Source organism: Salmo trutta, chromosome 12, assembly GCF_901001165.1.
Source record: "Salmo trutta chromosome 12, fSalTru1.1, whole genome shotgun sequence".
Taxonomy (NCBI): Eukaryota; Metazoa; Chordata; class Actinopteri; order Salmoniformes; family Salmonidae; genus Salmo; species Salmo trutta.
Window position 1 is genome coordinate 82,409,842 of NC_042968.1, and position 19,229 is coordinate 82,429,070.

Below are 19,229 nucleotides of genomic sequence, written 5' to 3' on the forward strand. Positions count from 1 at the left end.
GGCAGGGCTGTGGCAGTCCTCCTGCCCCTCAGACAGATTAATCATGCAAGAGAGACATAGCAGGCCCCTGCTCGCTCTGCCTCGGGGTGAAGCCGTATCACATGGCCCCGGCCCCCCACTCTTTCCTTGCTCTGCTCCACTCCTCCGGGCTGGGGTGCTGGGAATGGGGCTGGTGGGGGAAGAGAGGTGGTGGTGGATGGGCTGGTAGGGGAAGAGAGGTGGTGGTGGATGGGCTGGTAGGGGAAGAGAGGTGGTGGGGGGTGGGCTGGTAGGGGAAGAGAGGTGGTGGTGGATGGGCTGGTAGGGGAAGAGAGGTGGTGGTGGATGGGCTGGTAGGGGAAGAGAGGTGGTGGTGGATGGGCTGGTGGGGGAAGAGAGGTGGTGGTGGATGGGCTGGTAGGGGAAGAGGTGGTGGTGGTGGATGGGCTGGTAGGGGAAGAGAGGTGGTGGTGGATGGGCTGGTAGGGGAAGAGAGGTGGTGGTGGATGGGCTGGTAGGGGAAGAGAGGTGGTGGTGGATGGGCTGGTAGGGGAAGAGAGGTGGTGGTGGATGGGCTGGTAGGGGAAGAGAGGTGGTGGTGGATGGGCTGGTAGGGGAAGAGGTGGTGGTGGTGGATGGGCTGGTAGGGGAAGAGAGGTGGTGGTGGATGGGCTGGTAGGGGAAGAGAGGTGGTGGTGGATGGGCTGGTAGGGGAAGAGAGGTGGTGGTGGATGGGCTGGTAGGGGAAGAGAGGTGGTGGGGGGTGGGCTGGTAGGGGAAGAGAGGTGGTGGGGGGTGGTAGAGGTCAGTGGAACGCCTCATAACGCAGTGCTTTTCTTCCTCGCCTTTTAATCTTTAACTTCTCATTCTGTGGGCATCAGGAGATAGAGGCCGAGAGAAGGAGGAAAACAGAGGCGTCCATCTCTCCTGTCAACAACAACAGTCCCTTTTTATCTCTCATCGAGGGCCCTGATGGTGGGGGGAGGGATGAGAAGTGGGGGGTGTGGGGGTGAGGAGGGAGGAGAGGTGGGGGGGCCTCCTGCACGCGCCTGGAAATTGCTCAGCGACATCTCTGTGCGTCAGAGAACAGCCATTGTTGCGCACACAGGGAGAGAGATCTAGTTAGGCGCCGTCTCATAGTTGTGTGTATCACTGTGTGTGAGTGTCTGCATCCATGGCTGTGTCAGTATGTGTGTGTGTTTCAGTGTGAGTGTCCGTGTGTGCACAAGCGTGTTTTGATATGTGAATGTGTGTGTGTGTGGGATGTGTGAAAATTCTCCACAAGGCTGATGTGCGGACTTCCAAAGAGTCTCATCCCCCTGACTGTGTTGAGATAAAACCTTACGTGACATCACAAGGCCGTGCTGCCTCCTCGTAAAAATGTACATCACTCCTTCTCGTCCTCCCTAACAATAGAACTACCTCCACTCTGTCTGGATGAGTAATCAAATACATGGGTCTGAAGAAGACATATTTACCACACTGAGGTTACAGGCTATTGTTTGTTTATGTAGCAAAACTGGCCATGTACTTACAAAACTCTCATGCAAAAAATATTTGTTGAATACAATGCAAAATAAATGTTTATTTTTGTGGTTTGGGAAACTGATTATAACGTTAATGATCAACAGGGTGCTAAACGCTTCCTGTCATCTCAAATGTATTCATAGCTTGTCACAATATGTGTAGGGCTGATCAGAACTGCTTCACTCTCTCTCCGTGTCCCTCTCCTCCTCTCTGTCCTAAAGCTACTCTCCTCCTCTCTGTCCTGAAGCTACTCTCCTCCTCTCTGTCCTGAAGCTACTCTCCTCCTCTCTGTCCTAAAGCTACTCTCCTCCTCTCTGTCCTGAAGCTACTCTCCTCCTCTCTGTCCTGAAGCTACTCTCCTCCTCTCTGTCCTGAAGCTACTCTCCTCCTCTCTGTCCTGAAGCTACTCTCCTCCTCTCTGTCCTGAAGCTACTCTCCTCCTATCTGTCCTAAAGCTACTCTCCTCCTCTCTGTCCTAAAGCTACTCTCCTCCTCTCTGTCCTGAAGCTACTCTCCTCCTCTCTGTCCTAAAGCTACTCTCCTCCTCTCTGTCTTGAAGCTACTCTCCTCCTCTCTGTCCTAAAGCTACACTCCTCCTCTCTGTCCTAAAACTACTCTCCTCCCCTCTGTCCGTGTCCCTCTCCTCCTCTCGGTCCGTGTCCCTCTCCTCCTCTCGGTCCGTGTCCCTCTCCTCCTCTCGGTCCATGTCCCTCTCCTCCTCTCTGTCCTAAAGCTACTCTCTTCCTCTCTGTCCGTGTCCCTCTCGGCCCGTGTCCCTCTCCTCCTCTCTGTCCATGTCCCTCTCCTCCACTCTGTCCGTGTCCCTCTCCTCGTCTCTGTCCATGTCCCTCTACTCTTCTCAGTCCTAAAGCTACTCTCTTCCTCTCTGCCCGTGTCCCTCTCGGCCCGTGTCCCTCTCCTCCTCTCTGTCCGTGTCCCTCTCCTCCTCTCTATCCGTGTCCCTCTCCTCCTCTCTATCCGTGTCCCTCTCCTCCTCTCTATCCGTGTCCCTCTCCTTCTCTCTGTCCGTGTCCCTCTCCTCCTCTCTGTCCGTGTCCCTCTCCTCCTCTCTGTCCGTGTCCCTCTCCTCCTCTATGTCTGTGTCCCTCTCCTCCTCACCGGTCCTAAAGCTACTCTCCTCCTCTCTGTCCTAAAGCTACTAACCCCCTCTCTGTCCTAAAGCTACTCTTTTCCTCTCCGGCGGGCACTGCGTCTCCTCAGAGGTATAATGCTTTGCTTTGACTGGCAAGCAGGGGGCAGCCAAGAGAGGTTAAATGAGGCAAGTGATGTTTTATATTAACTACCAAAATAGGGAGCTGTGAGGGAAAGCCTATAGGGAGTTTCTCCTCTACTCTGGCTCTGAATTTCACCTTTGGAGTCTAAAAGGAACAAAAGTTTGCTGGGTGGATATTTCTGTGCCACAAAAAAATGGTGGTTATAAAGTGGATGAAGAGAGAGGATATATAGTACACACACACACACACACCACTTTTTCTCTGAGAAAACTCACATCACTAGCGCCTGGATGAGTCAAATGATTTTATTGTTCCGCTGTGATTGCGCCACACAGGCCTGAGATCACACACAAAGTGCAGCACACATTCCATGTAGGACAACACTCATCACACAAGACAACACAGATCATCCCCATAAACACAGTAAAAAACAACAAAGAGTGCAACCAATCAGAAAACTGAGAGAATAATAACAAAGGTAAGACAGAGCTGAGGAGTATTATTTGGCATGGACAGTGTGGCTTGCCAGAACTGAGAAGTATTATTTGGCATGGACCGTGTTGCCTGCCAGAACTGAGGAGTATTATTTAGCATGGCCCGTGTGGCTTGCCAGAACTGAGGAGTAATATTTGGCATGGACCATGTGGCTTGCCAGAACTGAGGAGTAATATTTGGCATGGACCATGTAGCTTGCCAGTGTTTGGTCCACTGGGACACAGAGAGGAGGCATTTGACACTGTCATTGTCCCATCTCAGGTAGGTAAGTCGCACACCGTGCTGCTTTGGCAAGGTTAAAGTCATGGGAGAAGTGACAGTAAACAAGCGGAGGGGGCTGTTCCCAGGGATCTAGGCGGAACCACCTCACTGATCCTGTTCGACCGGTCTGTTCATACTGTAATCCACCCATCTCCTTGGTCATGACATCTATGTATGAACTATTTGTCCCTCCCTGTCAACATTAGCACAGTTTCTCTCTATGTAGTAGCCAACACCTCTTAATGATGAAATAAATATTACTGCATGTACTATGTCATTCAAGTTTACATTTGTCATACTTTTTGGGGATCACAAGTACAGGTTATGACCTTGATAGCATTGTACAGGCTTTGTGAATGTATTGTATGATAAGTGTATCAATGAAGTAGGATTTGTACATGATAATATTTCAGAAACAATATCAACAGGTGAATACATGGTCTGATATGGTCAATGATACGGTTGTTCCATGAAATTAGGGATATTTTAAGAAGGAATTGTGCACAAATAATTAACTTTAAAAGCCGGTTATATTAAATGAAGTGCCTTTTAATATAGACCACATGGAAAATTCAAGAAATCCAATATGAATAAAAACTTGCTAAATTGCCAAAATTCTGCATTTTGACATGTCTCTCTGTGCACCCTCTAGCCACTGTGCTTCTACACCTGCATTGCTTGCTTTGATTGATTGATTGTAACTTCTAGACTTTAACCCACTTAACCCCAAGATGTATCCACATTTACACCATCATTGTAAAGCCCTAGTTATTTTGTTGCTTTGATAAAGTCATTTCTAAAGATTATTATTTATTTCATGTGATTAGTTATTCCTTTTAAAGGTAAAAAAAAACCTGTCCATTTTAAGGTCAAGTCTGTTACATGAACTGAACTCTTGTTTTAATACACTAAAACTATTCATTTTAAAATATGTTTTTTTAAAGAAACATTGAACATCTAATAGTCATTGTCCATTTTCTGGTGTTTTGTGGTGGAGAACTGAGCAGAACACGTCAACCCTGTTACCTATAGACAGACAGGCTAGAAATGTTTTAGAGACCCGGTGCAGTCAAAAATGTGATTTTATAACATTTACACACTTTGAGGTTGTAATAATACTGTGAAAAAGATGATAATGCCATTTTAGGGTAAGAACTGTTTGAAGAAGAAAGAAAAAAATGAAATTTCTGCCTGTTTTGGTGGAATGGCGTTCTGGCCTGCCTGGTGACATCACCAGGCCATAAATGTGTTAATAGACCAATAAGAAAGAGAGTTCCAAACCTCTCTGCCAATAACAGCTAGTTTTACATTTTCCCCAGCCTACTCAGACCACTCTCAGACAGTCCTAGCAAAATTCTTGCTTAAGAAATTGTTCTTTGCTAAGAAGCTATTTTTGTTTTCTTGTTGACCATTTTAATTGAAAACTATTACATTAAGGTACTTCACTGTCACCCAGAAATGATTTGATATTGAGATAAAAACAGCTGCATTGGATGTTAACAAAAAAATATAATTGTGAAGCTTGCATTCACTTGCCCCTCCCTGTTGCTTCTATTCCCTCTGTCACAAGGGGAGTTATGGCTGATTTAAGATGAAGTTGTCAATCCTGTTACTTTATTTAGCACTTAATAGGCCTTACTATAGTCATTTTCTTTTACCTCTTGAGATGGGAAAACACATTTTTTATTAAGTTGAACATTGTTAAAATGAGGTGAAATAAAATTCTAAAATATAGTTACACTACTCAAAAAGGCATCTAATTGGTGGAACCAGCCAATACCTTTGTGAATATAAAAAGGGCAAAAGCAGGATACAAAGGAAGATGCTGTTTACAATCAACGCTATTGGTTCGTCTTGCCCACAGAGAGAATTTACAGTACTGTACAATTTAAAATAAAACATGGTAAACATTTTTAAAAAGTAAACAAAAGTAAACATTTTAAAATCTCTATACCATTGCATTGCTTTTGGAGTAATACCAATCGAGTCAAAGGTTTGGTTGTGTTCCTGAGAGACTCATGTGGCCTGCATGCCTGTCCCCAGTGGCTGAGGTCCCAGGCTGGATGTCCAGCAGCGTCCAGTGGGGCCTGGGTGGTGATGGAATGGGGGACAGGAGGTGAGCCTGGTGGTCTGGTCCTGTCCTGTGGATTACCTGAGTGAGGGGCTGGCAACGAGACGCAGGTGGCTGGGTTTGGTGGGGATGGAGGGCTTGTTGCCGTGGGGGAGAGGGGTCTGTGTGGAGGGAGTGGGGCATGTCACACTGAAGGTCTTCATGAGCTGAGCTACCCGGCCACGCCCTGTACAGGTGTCCCCTCCCCCATCAGACACCACATCCTCAGACATGGTCCTGCGAGAGGCTGCCATCACACGGATATCTGGGAGAGGGAGACAGAGACAGAAAGAGAGAGGAAGAAAAAATAAAAAAAGAAAGAGAGAAAGAGGGATTGACAGAAAGAAAGAGACAAAGAAAGAGAGAAAGAAAGTGAGAAAGAAAGAGACAGACAGACAGACGGGGAGACAGAGAAAGAGAAAGAAAGAGAAAAAGAGAGAGAGAGACAGATGAATGGTTAGAGGTGTCTTGCATCAACTAATAGAGCTGAAGCGGACTATGGTTACTATGTCTTGGTGTGCTGGTTACTATGTCTTGGTGTGTTGGTTACTATGTCTTGGTGTGTTGGTTACAACGTCTTGGTGTGTTGGTTACTATGTCTTGGTGTGTTGGTTACTACGTCTTGGTGTGTTAGTTACTACGTCTTGGTGTGTTGGTTACTACGTCTTGCTGTGTTGATTACTATGTCTTGGTTACTACGTCTTGGTGTGTTGGTTACTACGTCTTGGTGTGTTGGTTACTATGTCTTGGTGTGTTGATTACTATGTCTTGGTTACTACGTCTTGGTGTGTTGGTTACTACGTCTTGGTGTGTTGATTACTATGTCTTGGTTACTACGTCTTGGTGTGTTGGTTACTACGTCTTGATGTGTTGGTTACTACGTCTTGGTGTGTTGGTTACTACGTCTTGGTGTGTTGGTTACTACGTCTTGGTGTGTTGGTTACTACGTCTTGGTGTGTTGGTTACTACGTCTTGGTTACTACGTCTTGGTGTGTTGGTTACTACGTCTTGGTGTGTTGGTTACTACGTCTTGGTGTGTTGGTTACTACGTCTTGGTGTGTTGGTTACTACGTCTTGGTGTGTTGGTACTACGTCTTGGTGTGTTGGTACTACGTCTTGGTGTGTTGGTTACTACGTCTTGGTGTTGTGTGGTTACTATGGTCTTGGTTACTACGTCTTGGTTGTGTTGGTTACTACGTCTTGGTGTGTTGGTTACTGAGCGTCTTGGGTCCGTGTTGGTTACTACGTCTTGGTGTGTTGGTTACTACGTCTTGGTGTGTTGGTTACTACGTCTTGGTGTGTTGGTTACTACGTCTTGGTGTGTTGAGTTTACTACGTCTTGGTGTGTTGGTTACTACGTTTGGCTGTGTTGGTTTACTATGTCTTGGTGTTTTGGTTACTATGTCTTGGTACTACGTCTTGGTTGTGTTGGTAACTACGTCTTGGTGTGTTGGTTTACTATGTCTTGGTTACTACATATTGGTGTGTGGTTACTACGTCTTGGTTTGTGTTGGTTACTACGTCTGGTGGTGTGTTGGTTACTACGTCTTGGTGTGTTGGTTACTACGTCTTGGTGTGTTGATTACTACGTCTTGGTGTGTTGGTTACTACGTCTTGGTGTGTTGGTTACTACGTCTTGGTGTGTTGGTTACTACGTCTTGGTGTGTTGGTTACTATGTCTTGGTGTGTTGGTTACTATGTCTTGGTTACTACGTCTTGGTGTGTTGGTTACTACGTCTTGGTGTGTTGGTTACTACGTCTTGGTGTGTTGGTTACTACGTCTTGGTGTGTTGGTTACTACGTCTTGGTGTGTTGGTTACTATGTCTTGGTGTGTTGGTTACTATGTCTTGGTTACTACGTCTTGGTGTGCTGGTTACTACGTCTTGGTGTGTGGTTACTACGTCTGGTGTGTTGGTACTACGTCTTGGTGTGTTGGTTACTACGTCTTGGTGTGTTGGTTACTACGTCTTGGTGTGTTGGTTACTACGTCTTGGTGTGTTGGTTACTACGTCTTGGTGTGTTGGTTACTACGTCTTGGTGTGTTGGTTACTACGTCTTGGTGTGTTGGTTACTATGTCTTGGTGTGTTGGTTACTATGTCTTGGTTACTACGTCTTGGTGTGTTGGTTACTACGTCTTGGTGTGTTGGTTACTATGTCTTGGTTACTACATCTTGGTGTGTTGGTTACTACGTCTTGGTGTGTTGGTTACTACGTCTTGGTGTGTTGGTTACTACGTCTTGGTGTGTTGGTTACTACGTCTTGGTGTGTTGATTACTACGTCTTGGTGTGTTGGTTACTACGTCTTGGTGTGTTGGTTACTACGTCTTGGTGTGTTGGTTACTATGTCTTGGTGTGTTGGTTACTATGTCTTGGTTACTACGTCTTGGTGTGTTGGTTACTACGTCTTGGTGTGTTGGTTACTACGTCTTGGTGTGTTGGTTACTACGTCTTGGTGTGTTGGTTACTACGTCTTGGTGTGTTGGTTACTACGTCTTGGTGTGTTGGTTACTACGTCTTGGTGTGTTGGTTACTACGTCTTGGTGTGTTGGTTACTACGTCTTGGTGTGTTGGTTACTATGTCTTAGTTACCAACACACCAAGACATAGTGACCAACACACCAAGACATAGTTACTACGTCTTGGTGTGTTGGTTACTACGTCTTGGTGTGTTGGTTACTACGTCTTGGTGTGTTGGTTACTACGTCTTGGTGTGTTGGTTACTACGTCTTGGTGTGTTAGTTACTACGTCTTGGTGTGTTAGTTACTACGTCTTGGTGTGTTAGTTACTACGTCTTGGTGTCTTGGTTACTACGTCTTGGTGTGTTAGTTACTACGTCTTGGTTACTACGTCTTGGTGTGTTAGTTACTACGTCTTGGTGTGTTAGTTACTACGTCTTGGTGTGTTAGTTACTACGTCTTGGTGTCTTGGTTACTACGTCTTGGTGTGTTGGTTACTACGTCTTGGTGTGTTGGTTACTATGTCTTGGTTACTACATCTTGGTGTGTTGGTTACTACGTCTTGGTGTCTTGGTTACTATGTCTTGGTGTGTTAGTTACTACGTCTTGGTGTGTTGGTTACTACGTCTTGGTGTGTTGGTTACTACGTCTTGGTGTGTTAGTTATTACGTCTTGGTGTGTTGGTTACTACGTCTTGGTGTGTTGGTTACTATGTCTTGGTTACTACATGTTGGTGTGTTGGTTACTACGTCTTGGTGTGTTGGTTACTATGTCTTGGTTACTACATCTTGGTGTGTTGGTTACTACGTCTTGGTGTGTTGGTTACTATGTCTTGGTGTGTTGGTTACTATGTCTTGGTGTGTTGGTTACTACGTCTTGGTGTGTTGGTTACTACGTCTTGGTGTGTTGGTTGCTATGTCTTGGTGTGTTGGTTACTACGTCTTGGTGTGTTGGTTACTACGTCTTGGTGTGTTGGTTACTACGTCTTGGTGTGTTAGTTACTACGTCTTGGTGTGTTAGTTACTACGTCTTGGTGTGTTGGTTACTATGTCTTGGTGTGTTGGTTACTATGTCTTGGTGTGTTAGTTACTACGTCTTGGGTGTGTTGGTTACTACGTCTTGGGTGTGTTGGTTACTACGTCTTGGTGTGTTGGTTACTACGTCTTGGTGTGTTGGTTACTATGTCTTGGTGTGTTGGTTACTATGTCTTGGTGTGTTAGTTACTATGTCTTGGTGTGTTGGTTACTATGTCTTGGTGTGTTGGTTACTACGTCTTGGTCAGTTGCAAAGCCTCCCTGTAACTGGGAAAGCTAATGATAGAGGTCTGGTTATTCATGGAATATTGTTCCTGATTCCATCTCCTCACCAATTATTCATGGAATACTGTCCCTGATTCATCTCCTCACCAATTATTCATGGAATACTGTCCCTGATTCATCTCCTCACCAATTATTCATGGAATACTGTCCCTGATTCATCTCCTCACCAATTATTCATGGAATACTGTCCCTGATTCATCTCCTCACCAATTATTCATGGAATACTGTCCCTGATTCATCTCCTCACCAATTATTCATGGAATACTGTCCCTGATTCCATCTCCTCACCAATTATTCATGGAATACTGTCCCTGATTCCATCTCCTCACCAATTATTCATGGAATACTGTCCCTGATTCCATCTCCTCACCAATTATTCATGGAATACTGTCCCTGATTCCATCTCCTCACCTATTATTCACGGAATATTGTCCCTGATTCCATCTCCTCACCTATTATTCACAGAATATTCTCCCTGATTCCATCTCCTCACCTATTATTCACAGAATATTCTCCCTGATTCCATCTCCTCACCTATTATTCACAGAATATTCTCCCTGATTCCATCTCCTCACCTATTATTCACAGAATATTCTCCCTGATTCCATCTCCTCACCTATTATTCACAGAATATTCTCCCTGATTCCATCTCCTCACCTATTATTCACAGAATATTCTCCCTGATTCCATCTCCTCACCTATTATTCATGGGATATTCTCCCTGATTCCATCTCCTCACCTATTATTCATGGAATATTCTCCCTGATTCCATCTCCTCACCTATTATTCACAGAATATTCTCCCTGATTCCATCTCCTCACCTATTATTCACAGAATATTCTCCCTGATTCCATCTCCTCACCTATTATTCACAGAATATTCTCCCTGATTCCATCTCCTCACCTATTATTCACAGAATATTCTCCCTGATTCCATCTCCTCACCTATTATTCACAGAATATTCTCCCTGATTCCATCTCCTCACCTATTATTCACAGAATATTCTCCCTGATTCCATCTCCTCACCTATTATTCACAGAATATTCTCCCCGATTCCATCTCCTCACCTATTATTCACAGAATATTCTCCCTGATTCCATCTCCTCACCTATTATTCACAGAATATTCTCCCTGATTCCATCTCCTCACCTATTTCTGTGCTTTCCCTTTCTCCTGTTCTCTCTACCCCTCTTCCTCCCTCTTTTCCTGCTCTCCCTTTCTCTCCAACTCGTTCTTCCTGGGCTGTGGTCTGCCAGACTGGAGGCCATCCTCAGAGGAAGTGGAGCAGGGACGCAGCTGGGTGTAGTGTGTGTGTTTGTGAGAGAGAGGCCACAGTGTTTGTGAGGGGGTGTAATTGAGGGATGGCGGGATGGGAGCGGAGGAGCAGAGGAGAGGAAGAGGGCTACAAGGACAATGATGGAGAGCAGACAGACTCCACAAGGCTTGAGGAGCAGAGTATTTTTAGCGCCGTCCCCGGGGAACACAGATGTGAGCACACACACACTCACGCATATACACACACGTTCATTTTACAACACATATAGATTGGTCAGATACATGGTAGCTCACACCACATTTTCTCTAACACACGCATAACCACACACACAGACTCAGTCACGCATGCGCCCATCTCTGACTAACCCCACCCCATAAAAGTCAAAGACGCACCTAGAAGTTCTGTATGCAGCCCAGGACAGGCAGTCAGTTCTATGGCCAAAGAAGATTTGAAGTGAACACTTGATAGCGGTGAGGCATGAAAGAGAGAGGCCTAAACTAGCTTTAAAAGGTTTTCCTTTTCGTTTGTTGTTTTTTCTCCTTTCCTTCTCTTGCCCTCTCTCGCTCCCCCCCCTCCCTCAGCCTTCCTCTGCCGCCCTCCCTTCCTCTCCATCTCTCCCTCTCTCCCTCAGCCCCCTGACCCGCGGTTCCTGTGCTAATGTCCTATCGCCGCGCTGCGTGGGCCTGCTTCTGATTGTCTCGCTGTGTTGTGTGGTCGCCACGGAAACCCTGGATAGGCTCCAGCAATTGAGGCGGACACACAAACACGCTCGCATACACACACACACAGGCACAGAGTAACACACACATTCATGGTCAGAGGCTTTTTCGCGCTTGGGATTTTGGTATTGGTTCTGCGTGGAATGCTTAATGCAAGGAGTACATGTACAGTATATGCATGTGTGTGTGTGTGTGTGTGTGTGTGTGTGTGTGTGTGTGTGTGTGTACGCGCGCTTGCATGTGTTTGAGAGTGCCAGTGTTCAATGTGTTGACATTTTTTATTTTTTCATTTATATTTGTATCCCTCTGTGTATATATCCATGTGAGGAAGGTTAACCTGATACCTCTCTGGAGGTAGAAATTAGACACCAGACCAACCTGTCTTAACAAACTAAAAACTGCCCAAACCCAGGCCGAATATTCTGCCTGAAATCCAAAGCCAAACATCAAGCCGATGAACTCTCAGCTCTGTCAACGCAAACGGAGCGGAAAAAAGCAGTCCGCTCCGCGGGTTAACTGACTGTGCAGCCATTTGTAGAAAACCTTGGCAACACCTGATCACAGTTGCATGACTTTCCTTCTGCTCTCAAGCCACTGGTCAACACAACGGTGACTGTGTCTGTCTCACTGTGTCTTCAGACAGACCACTGAGACAGGTCGCTGCCACTCTTCACACCCCAGCCCAGCCAATACAAAGAGTAGGAGGAGAAGGGGGGCTGCATTGTCACCCATCAGCACCAAAATATAAGCAGGCCTATCTCTTTAAATACCTCCTCCTTTCTGGCACGGAGGGAAGGGGCAGAAGTGGGGCACAGGGTAGAATTCCGGAGCGGCTCGTCTGTGCAATGAGCCAGGCCGCGGGGAGGGGGGGGGGGGGGGGGGTCAGGGTTAAGAGGAGGAGGAGGGGGGATGGTGGGGGGGAAGGAGGGGGGGTGTACGGCATGGCGCTGTGTGGAGGCTGGGAGCCCCATAACTTATTAGCTCCGGCCGAACGTCACCCAGGGCCAGTCGCCCAGGGCCAGAGTCGGGAAGTAGCACTGGAATGTGTGTCCTTCCCTCTGAAGGTGAAGAGAGAAGAGAGGAGAGGAAAGCCGAGGGAGAAGAGCACACAAACACACACTCCACGAGCCAGCAGCTGCAGGAGACTGATACACTCGCATGCACGCGTATAAACAATATTCACTACCCCAAACCCCCACCATTGACGGGCATGACTCTAGGTCAATATACACACACATATCTTATACATCAACACATTAAACCCAAATAAAACCTGTGGAAACACATATAGTAAAATCCAATACATAAAATATGGGCACCTACATGTACAACATTTTACAATTTAGTAATTTAGCAGACGCTCTTATCAAGACTGACTTACAATTAGTGCATTCATCTTAAGACAGCTAGGTGGGACAACCACATATCACAGTCATAGTAAGTACAACCCCAAATAAAGAGAGTATATACACACCGACTAAACCATAGCAGTCTCTCTCTGTTTGCCCAGCTCTCATTTGAGAACAGTTGAATATATGCTTTCTTGATTACTACATGATTCCATATGTGCTATTTCATAGTCTTGACGTCGTCACTATTATTCTACAATGTAGTGAAGACATCAAAACTATGAAATAACACATGGAATCATGTAGTAACCCCTAAAAATGTTAAACATATCAACATATATTTTATATTTCAGATTCTTCAAAGTAGTCACCCTTTGCCTTGATGACAGCTTTGCACACTCTTGGCATTCTCTTAACCAGCTTCATGAGGTAGTCACCTGGAAATGCATTTCAATTAACAGGTGTGCCTTGTTAAAGTTAATTTGTGGAATTTCTTTCCTTAATGCATTTGAGCCAATCAGTTGTGTTGTGACAAGGTAGGGGTGGTATACAGAAGACAGCCCTATTTGGTAAAATACCAAGTCCATACTATGGCAAGAACAGCTCAGATAAGCAAAGAGAAAGGACAGTCCATTACTTTAAGACATGAAGATCAATCAATCTGGACAATTTCAAGAACTTTGAAAGTTTCTTCAAGTGCATGAGGACTGCCACAGGAAAGGAAGTCCCCAAGTTACCTCTGCTGCAGAAGATACGTTCATTAGAGTTACCAGCCTCAGAAATTGCAGCCCAAATAAATGCTTCAAAGTTCAAGTAACAGACACATCTCAACATCAACTGTTCAGAGGAGCCTGCGTGAATCAGGCCTTCATGATCGAATTGCTGCAAAGAAACCCCTACTTAAAGGACACCAATAATAAGAAGAGACTTGCTTGGGCCCCCCAAAAAAACGAGAAATGGACATTAGACCAGTGGAAATCTATCCTTTGGTCTGATGAGTCCAAATTTGAGATTTTTGGTTCCAACCACCGTGTCTTTGTGAGACGCAGAGTAGGTGAACGGAAGATCTCTGCATGTGTGGTTCCCACCGTGAAGCATGGAGGAGGAGGTGTGATGGTGTGGGTGTGCTTTGCTAGTGACACTGTCGGTAATTTATTTAGAATTCAAGGCACACTTAACCAGCATGGCTACCACAGCATTCTGCAGCGATACACCATCCCATCTGGTCTGCGCTTAGTGGGACTGTCATTTGTTTTTCAACAGAACAATGACCCAACACAACTCTAGGCTGTTTAAGGACTATTTTACCAAGAAGGAAAGTGATGGAGTGCTGCATCAGATGACCTGGCCTCCACAATCACTTGACTTCAAGCCAATTGAGATGGTTTGGGATGAGTTGGACCACAGAGTGAAGGAAAAACAGCCAAGAGGTGCTCAGCATATGTGGGAACTCCTTCAAGACTGTTGAACAAGTATTCCATGTGACTACCTCATGAAGCTGGTTTGAGAATGCCAAAAGTGTACAAAGCTATCAAGGCAAAGGGTGGCTACTTTGAAGAATCTCAAATATAAAATATATTTTTATTTGTTTAAACCTTTTTTGGTTACTATTTGATTCCATGTGTTATGATGTCTTCACTATTATTGTACAATGTAGAAAATAGTAAAAATAAAGAAAAACCCTTGAATGAGTAGGTACATCCAAACTTTTGACTGGTACTGTATTTCACCTGAATGTAAACATGCATGTGTATTTATTCATTTTCTTTACAACAACAACCTCAAACAAATATTCCAATCACATGAACATAATTATGCTGTGTCTTTTCAAGTGCTCAAAGTGGTCACATGGCCATAGCCACTGGAAGAAGGGGTGCTATACCCCCTGAAAAATCTGAATCAAACATATTAATAAAGAATTTAATAAATAGTGCACTGGGCTTTTTACTAGTATTAGCGGACCAATATACAGTGCAATTGGAAAGTATTCAGACCCCATGTCTTTTTCCACATTTTATGTTAGACTTATTCTAAAATGTATTAAATACATTTCTTTCCTCATCGATCTACACACAATACCCCATAATGACCAAGTGAAAACAGGATTAGACATTTTTGCAAATATATTGAAAATAATTAACAAAGTATTTTAAAGTATTCAGACCCTTTGCTATGAGACTTGAAATTGAGCACAGGTGCATCTTGTTTCCATTGATCATCATTGAGATGTTTCTACAACTTGATTGGAGTCCACCTGTGGTAAATTAAAATGATTGGAAAGGCACACCTGTCTATATAAGGTCCCACAGTTGACAGTACATGTCAGAGCAAAAACCAAGCCATGAGGTCGAAGGAATTGTCCGTAGAGCTCCGAGACAGGATTGTCTAGAGTCACAGATCTGGGCAAGGGTACATTGAAGGGAAGCATGGAAGGTCCCCAAGAACACAGTGGCCTCCATCATTTTTAAATGTAAGAAGTATGGAACCACCAAGACTCTTCCTAGAGCTGGCCACCTGACCAAACTGAGCATTCAGGGGAGAAGGGCCTTGGTCAGGGAGGTGACCAAGAACCCAGTGGTCACTCTGATAGAGCTCTAGAGTTCCTCTGTGGAGATGGGAGAACCTTCCAGAAGGACAATCATGTCTGCAGCACTCCACCAATGGCCATACGAAAGCCACTCCTCAGTAAAGGCACATGACAGCCCGCTTGGAGTTTGCCGAAAGGCACCTAAAGGACTCTCAGACCATGAGTAACAAGATTCTCTGGTCTGATGAAACCAAGATTGAGCTCTTTGGCCTGAATGCCAAGCGTCATGTCTGGAGGAAACCTGGCACCATCCCTACGGTGAAGCATGGTGGTGGCAGCATCATGCTGTGGGGATATTTCTCAGGGGCAGGGACTGGGTGACTAGTCAGAATCGAGAGAAAGATGATTAGAGCAAAGTACAGAGAGATCCTTGATCTTCGAACAGGACAATGAACCTAAGCACACAGCCAACACAATGCAGGAGTGGCATCGGGACAAGTCTCTGAATGTCCTTGAGTGGCCCAGCCAGAGCCCGGACCGCTTAAGGATCCGCCCCTTTTTTTCAATTTTCGCCTAAAATGACATACCCAAATTGAAATGCCTGTAGCTCAGGCCCTGATATGCATTTTCTTGGTACCATTTGAAAGGAAACACTTTGAAGTTTGTGGAAATGTGAAAGGAATGTAGGAGAATATAACACAATAGATCTGGTAAAAGATAATACAAAGAAAACAACTGTTCTTTTGTATTTTTTTTGTAACATCATCTTTGAAATGCAAGATAAATGCCATATTGTATTATTCCAGCCTAGGTGCAGTTTTGATATGCAAAGTAGTGTATGTGCAAAGTTTTAGACTGTTCCAATTAACCATTGCATTTCTGTTCAAAATGTTGTATCAAGACTGCCCAAATGTACCTAATTTGTTAATTAATAACTCTTCATGTTTAAAATTGTGCACTCTCCTCAAACAATAGCATGGTATTATTTCACAAAAATAGCTACTGTAAATTGGACAGTGCAGTGAGATTAACAAGAATTTAAGCTTTCTGCCCATATCAGATATGTCTATGTCCTGGGAAATGTTCTTGTTACTTACAACCGCATGCTAATCGCATTAGCCTTCGTTAGCTCAACCGTCCCGTGGAAGGGACAACGATCCCCAAATCTAACATCTCTGGAGAGACCTGAAAATAGCTGTGCAGCGACACTCCCCATGCAATCGGACAGAGCTTGAAAGGATCTGCAGAGAGGAATGTGAGAAACTCCCCAAGTATAGCTGTGCCAAGCTTGTAGCGTCATACCCAAGAAGAAGTCATTGGGAGGCGTGTAACTATATCACACAATCTATTATGGAAACCACTCATTAGGAATGGATTATGGTTGAGAAAAAGAAAGAGGAAGGAAGAGAGATTGTGAGAGGGAGAGAGAGACAGTGAGAGGGAGAGACACAGTGAGAGGGAGAGACACAGTGAGAGGGAGAGAGAGAATGTTCCTGACTACAATTGTATCCTATGTGTTGCTCCTCTCCTCTGTTCCTCTAGGTCAGTGAAAGAAAAGGAAGTGATGTGGAGAATCAGGGCTCAGCAGCAAAAGGCAGGGAGGAAAAGGAGTTAGAGATGATTGGAGGGATAGAGATGTGGAGTGGGGAGGGAGGAGTGGAGTGAAAGGAGACTGGAGGTAGAGAGAAAGAGGAGGGAGAATAGAGAGAGAGAGGATGAAGCAGAGCAAGAGGAGGAAGCAGAGGGAGAGGAGAAAGAGGGAGGGAAGAGCACACCCGACAGGGGAGCCTATGTTTACATGGCTTGTGTCTCCCCTAAGTCCCATTATTCACCCTTGTACCACACAGCCTGGGCCTAATGTGACAATGGCAGGGGTTTTGGGGTTGTTTTTTAAAATGGTAGGAACTTATACCTTTTCCAGAGCTTGTAATGGATTACACCAAGTAAAGGGGCGGGGTTGACCATCTTGACCAACTGAGGAGCTATTACAATGTTGGGACGCACAGGTATGTCTTTTTGGGGATGCTCAACATTGTCATCATAAATGTGTACATTGTGTGGGGGACCCTGCAGATGCCCCTTCCCAAGAGTGTGGCAACAGAGCGTGCGGACCAAGTTTTAACTAATTTGAAAGCAGGTGAAGTTTGAAGGGTGCAAGAGAGGGTGTGTGGTGTGCATCCGGAGTGGACGCAGGGAAAGGGTGGGAGATGTGTAGAAGCCTCCTTTGGGTGCTCGACATGTTCTGTGCCACTTTTCAAGATGGGGCCGTGCTTCCAGAAGTTCCATGACATGTTGTAGGCTAAATGCAAACAAAGTGACAGTGTGAAATAGGAATTTGTCTTACAAATCTTTTATCTCTGAACTGTTGTGTTTTGTATATTCTCGATCAGCCTCTATCTAATACTTGTTGCATTCCCTGAAATGTCAAAGTAGGCTACTATTTCTACATTTTGTGTCAGGCCTGATCTTTACTAAATCTTATTGAGGTTACCTACATTTTTGAATAGTCTGAATAGTTGTTTGCATTTTTACAGAAGTAAGAATCGTTGTCCGTCAAATAGCTTACCTTGTGTGGGACTTGAAATACTTTCTGAATATTGTCCTCTGGTCACATTTTGGATAATTGTATTTATATGTAAATAATAATATATTATACTTTGTACATTTTAAATGAGTAATTTAGTGAAATTTACTACAATTTAAAAACTTTTTGTTGAGTTTCAATAGTTTTTCTCAGTGTCTTCACACAACGGAAGACACAATGAGGGTTGTTCCTGTTGACATGGATGTGGTGTCATATTAAAGAAGAGACTGTGCTCTTTAAAACTAAGTTAGCTCAACAACAAATTACTATTGCAAGTTATTTTGGGTTTGAAATGTTTGAGAAAATTAGCTTTATATTTGAAAATTCTCAGTTATATGCAGCAGCATTCTACAATTATATTGGGTTCTAAAGGGATAAGAACAGTATCTGTCAGGATTCAATAGCTGGAATTGTAAGAGTTACCCTGTCCCTTTTCTCTGCGATTGTCATTCTAATGGATTCCAGAAAGAACAAAACCCTGTCCTCAAATATTTACATCAAAAGATGCAAAGTTATGGGCAAAGACAAGCAAACATTAAATATTTTTCTTGATCAAATAACATGGAAAACAACCACTTTATGTGCAGTATTAATTTACCATCCTTACAAACCACTTAGTGCCTTGAAAAAGTATTCACCCCCTTGGCATTTTTCCTATTTTGTTGCATTACAATCTGTAATTTAAATTGATTTTATTTGGATTTCATGTAATGGACATACACAAAATAGCAAAGGGGGTGAAGTGGAATGAAAAAAAATTCAAAAAATTCAAAAAAATTATAAACAGAAAAGTGGTGCGTGCATATGTATTCACCCCCTTTGATATGATGTCCCTAAATACGATCTGGTGCAACCAATTACCTTCAGAAATCACATAATTAGTTAAATAAAGTCCACCTGTGTGCAATCTAAGTGTCACATGATCTCAGTATATATACACACCTGTTCTTAAAGGCCCCAGAGTCTGCAACACCACTAAGCAAGTGGCACCACCAAGCAAGTGGCACCATGAAGACCAAGGAGCTCTCAAAACAGGTCAGGGACAAAGTTGTGGAGAAGTACAGATCAGGGTTGGGTTATAAAAAAAATCTGAAACTTTGAACATCCCACGGAGCACCATTAAATCCATTATTAAAAAATGGAAAGAATATGGTACTACAACAAATCTGCCAAGAGAGGGCTGCACACCAAAACTCACGGACCAAGCAAGGAGGGCATTAATCAGAGGGGCAACAAAGAGACCAAAGATGACTCTGAAGGAGCTGAAAAGCTCCACAGCAGAGATTGGAGTATCTGTCCATAGGACTACTTTAAGCCATACACTCCACAGAGCTGGGCTTTACGGAAGAGTGTCCAGAAAAAAAGTTTGGTGTTCACCAAAAGGCATGT

At 44.3% G+C, this 19,229-nt stretch overlaps 1 protein-coding gene across 6 annotated transcripts in view; it reads right to left on the reverse strand.

Annotated features, from left to right (window-relative positions):
- Window positions 1–4,028: 4,028 nt before the first annotated feature.
- Window positions 4,029–19,229, reverse strand: part of zgc:100829 (vegetative cell wall protein gp1) — a 38,751-nt gene continuing 23,550 nt past the window's right edge. For all 6 annotated transcript variants that reach the window (XM_029770009.1, XM_029770008.1, XM_029770007.1 and 3 more), the window contains one exon: window positions 4,029–5,872. In XM_029770009.1, the coding sequence (XP_029625869.1) occupies window positions 5,646–5,872 (227 nt within the window). In that variant the 3' untranslated portion in view covers window positions 4,029–5,645. The remainder of the gene's footprint in view (window positions 5,873–19,229) is intronic.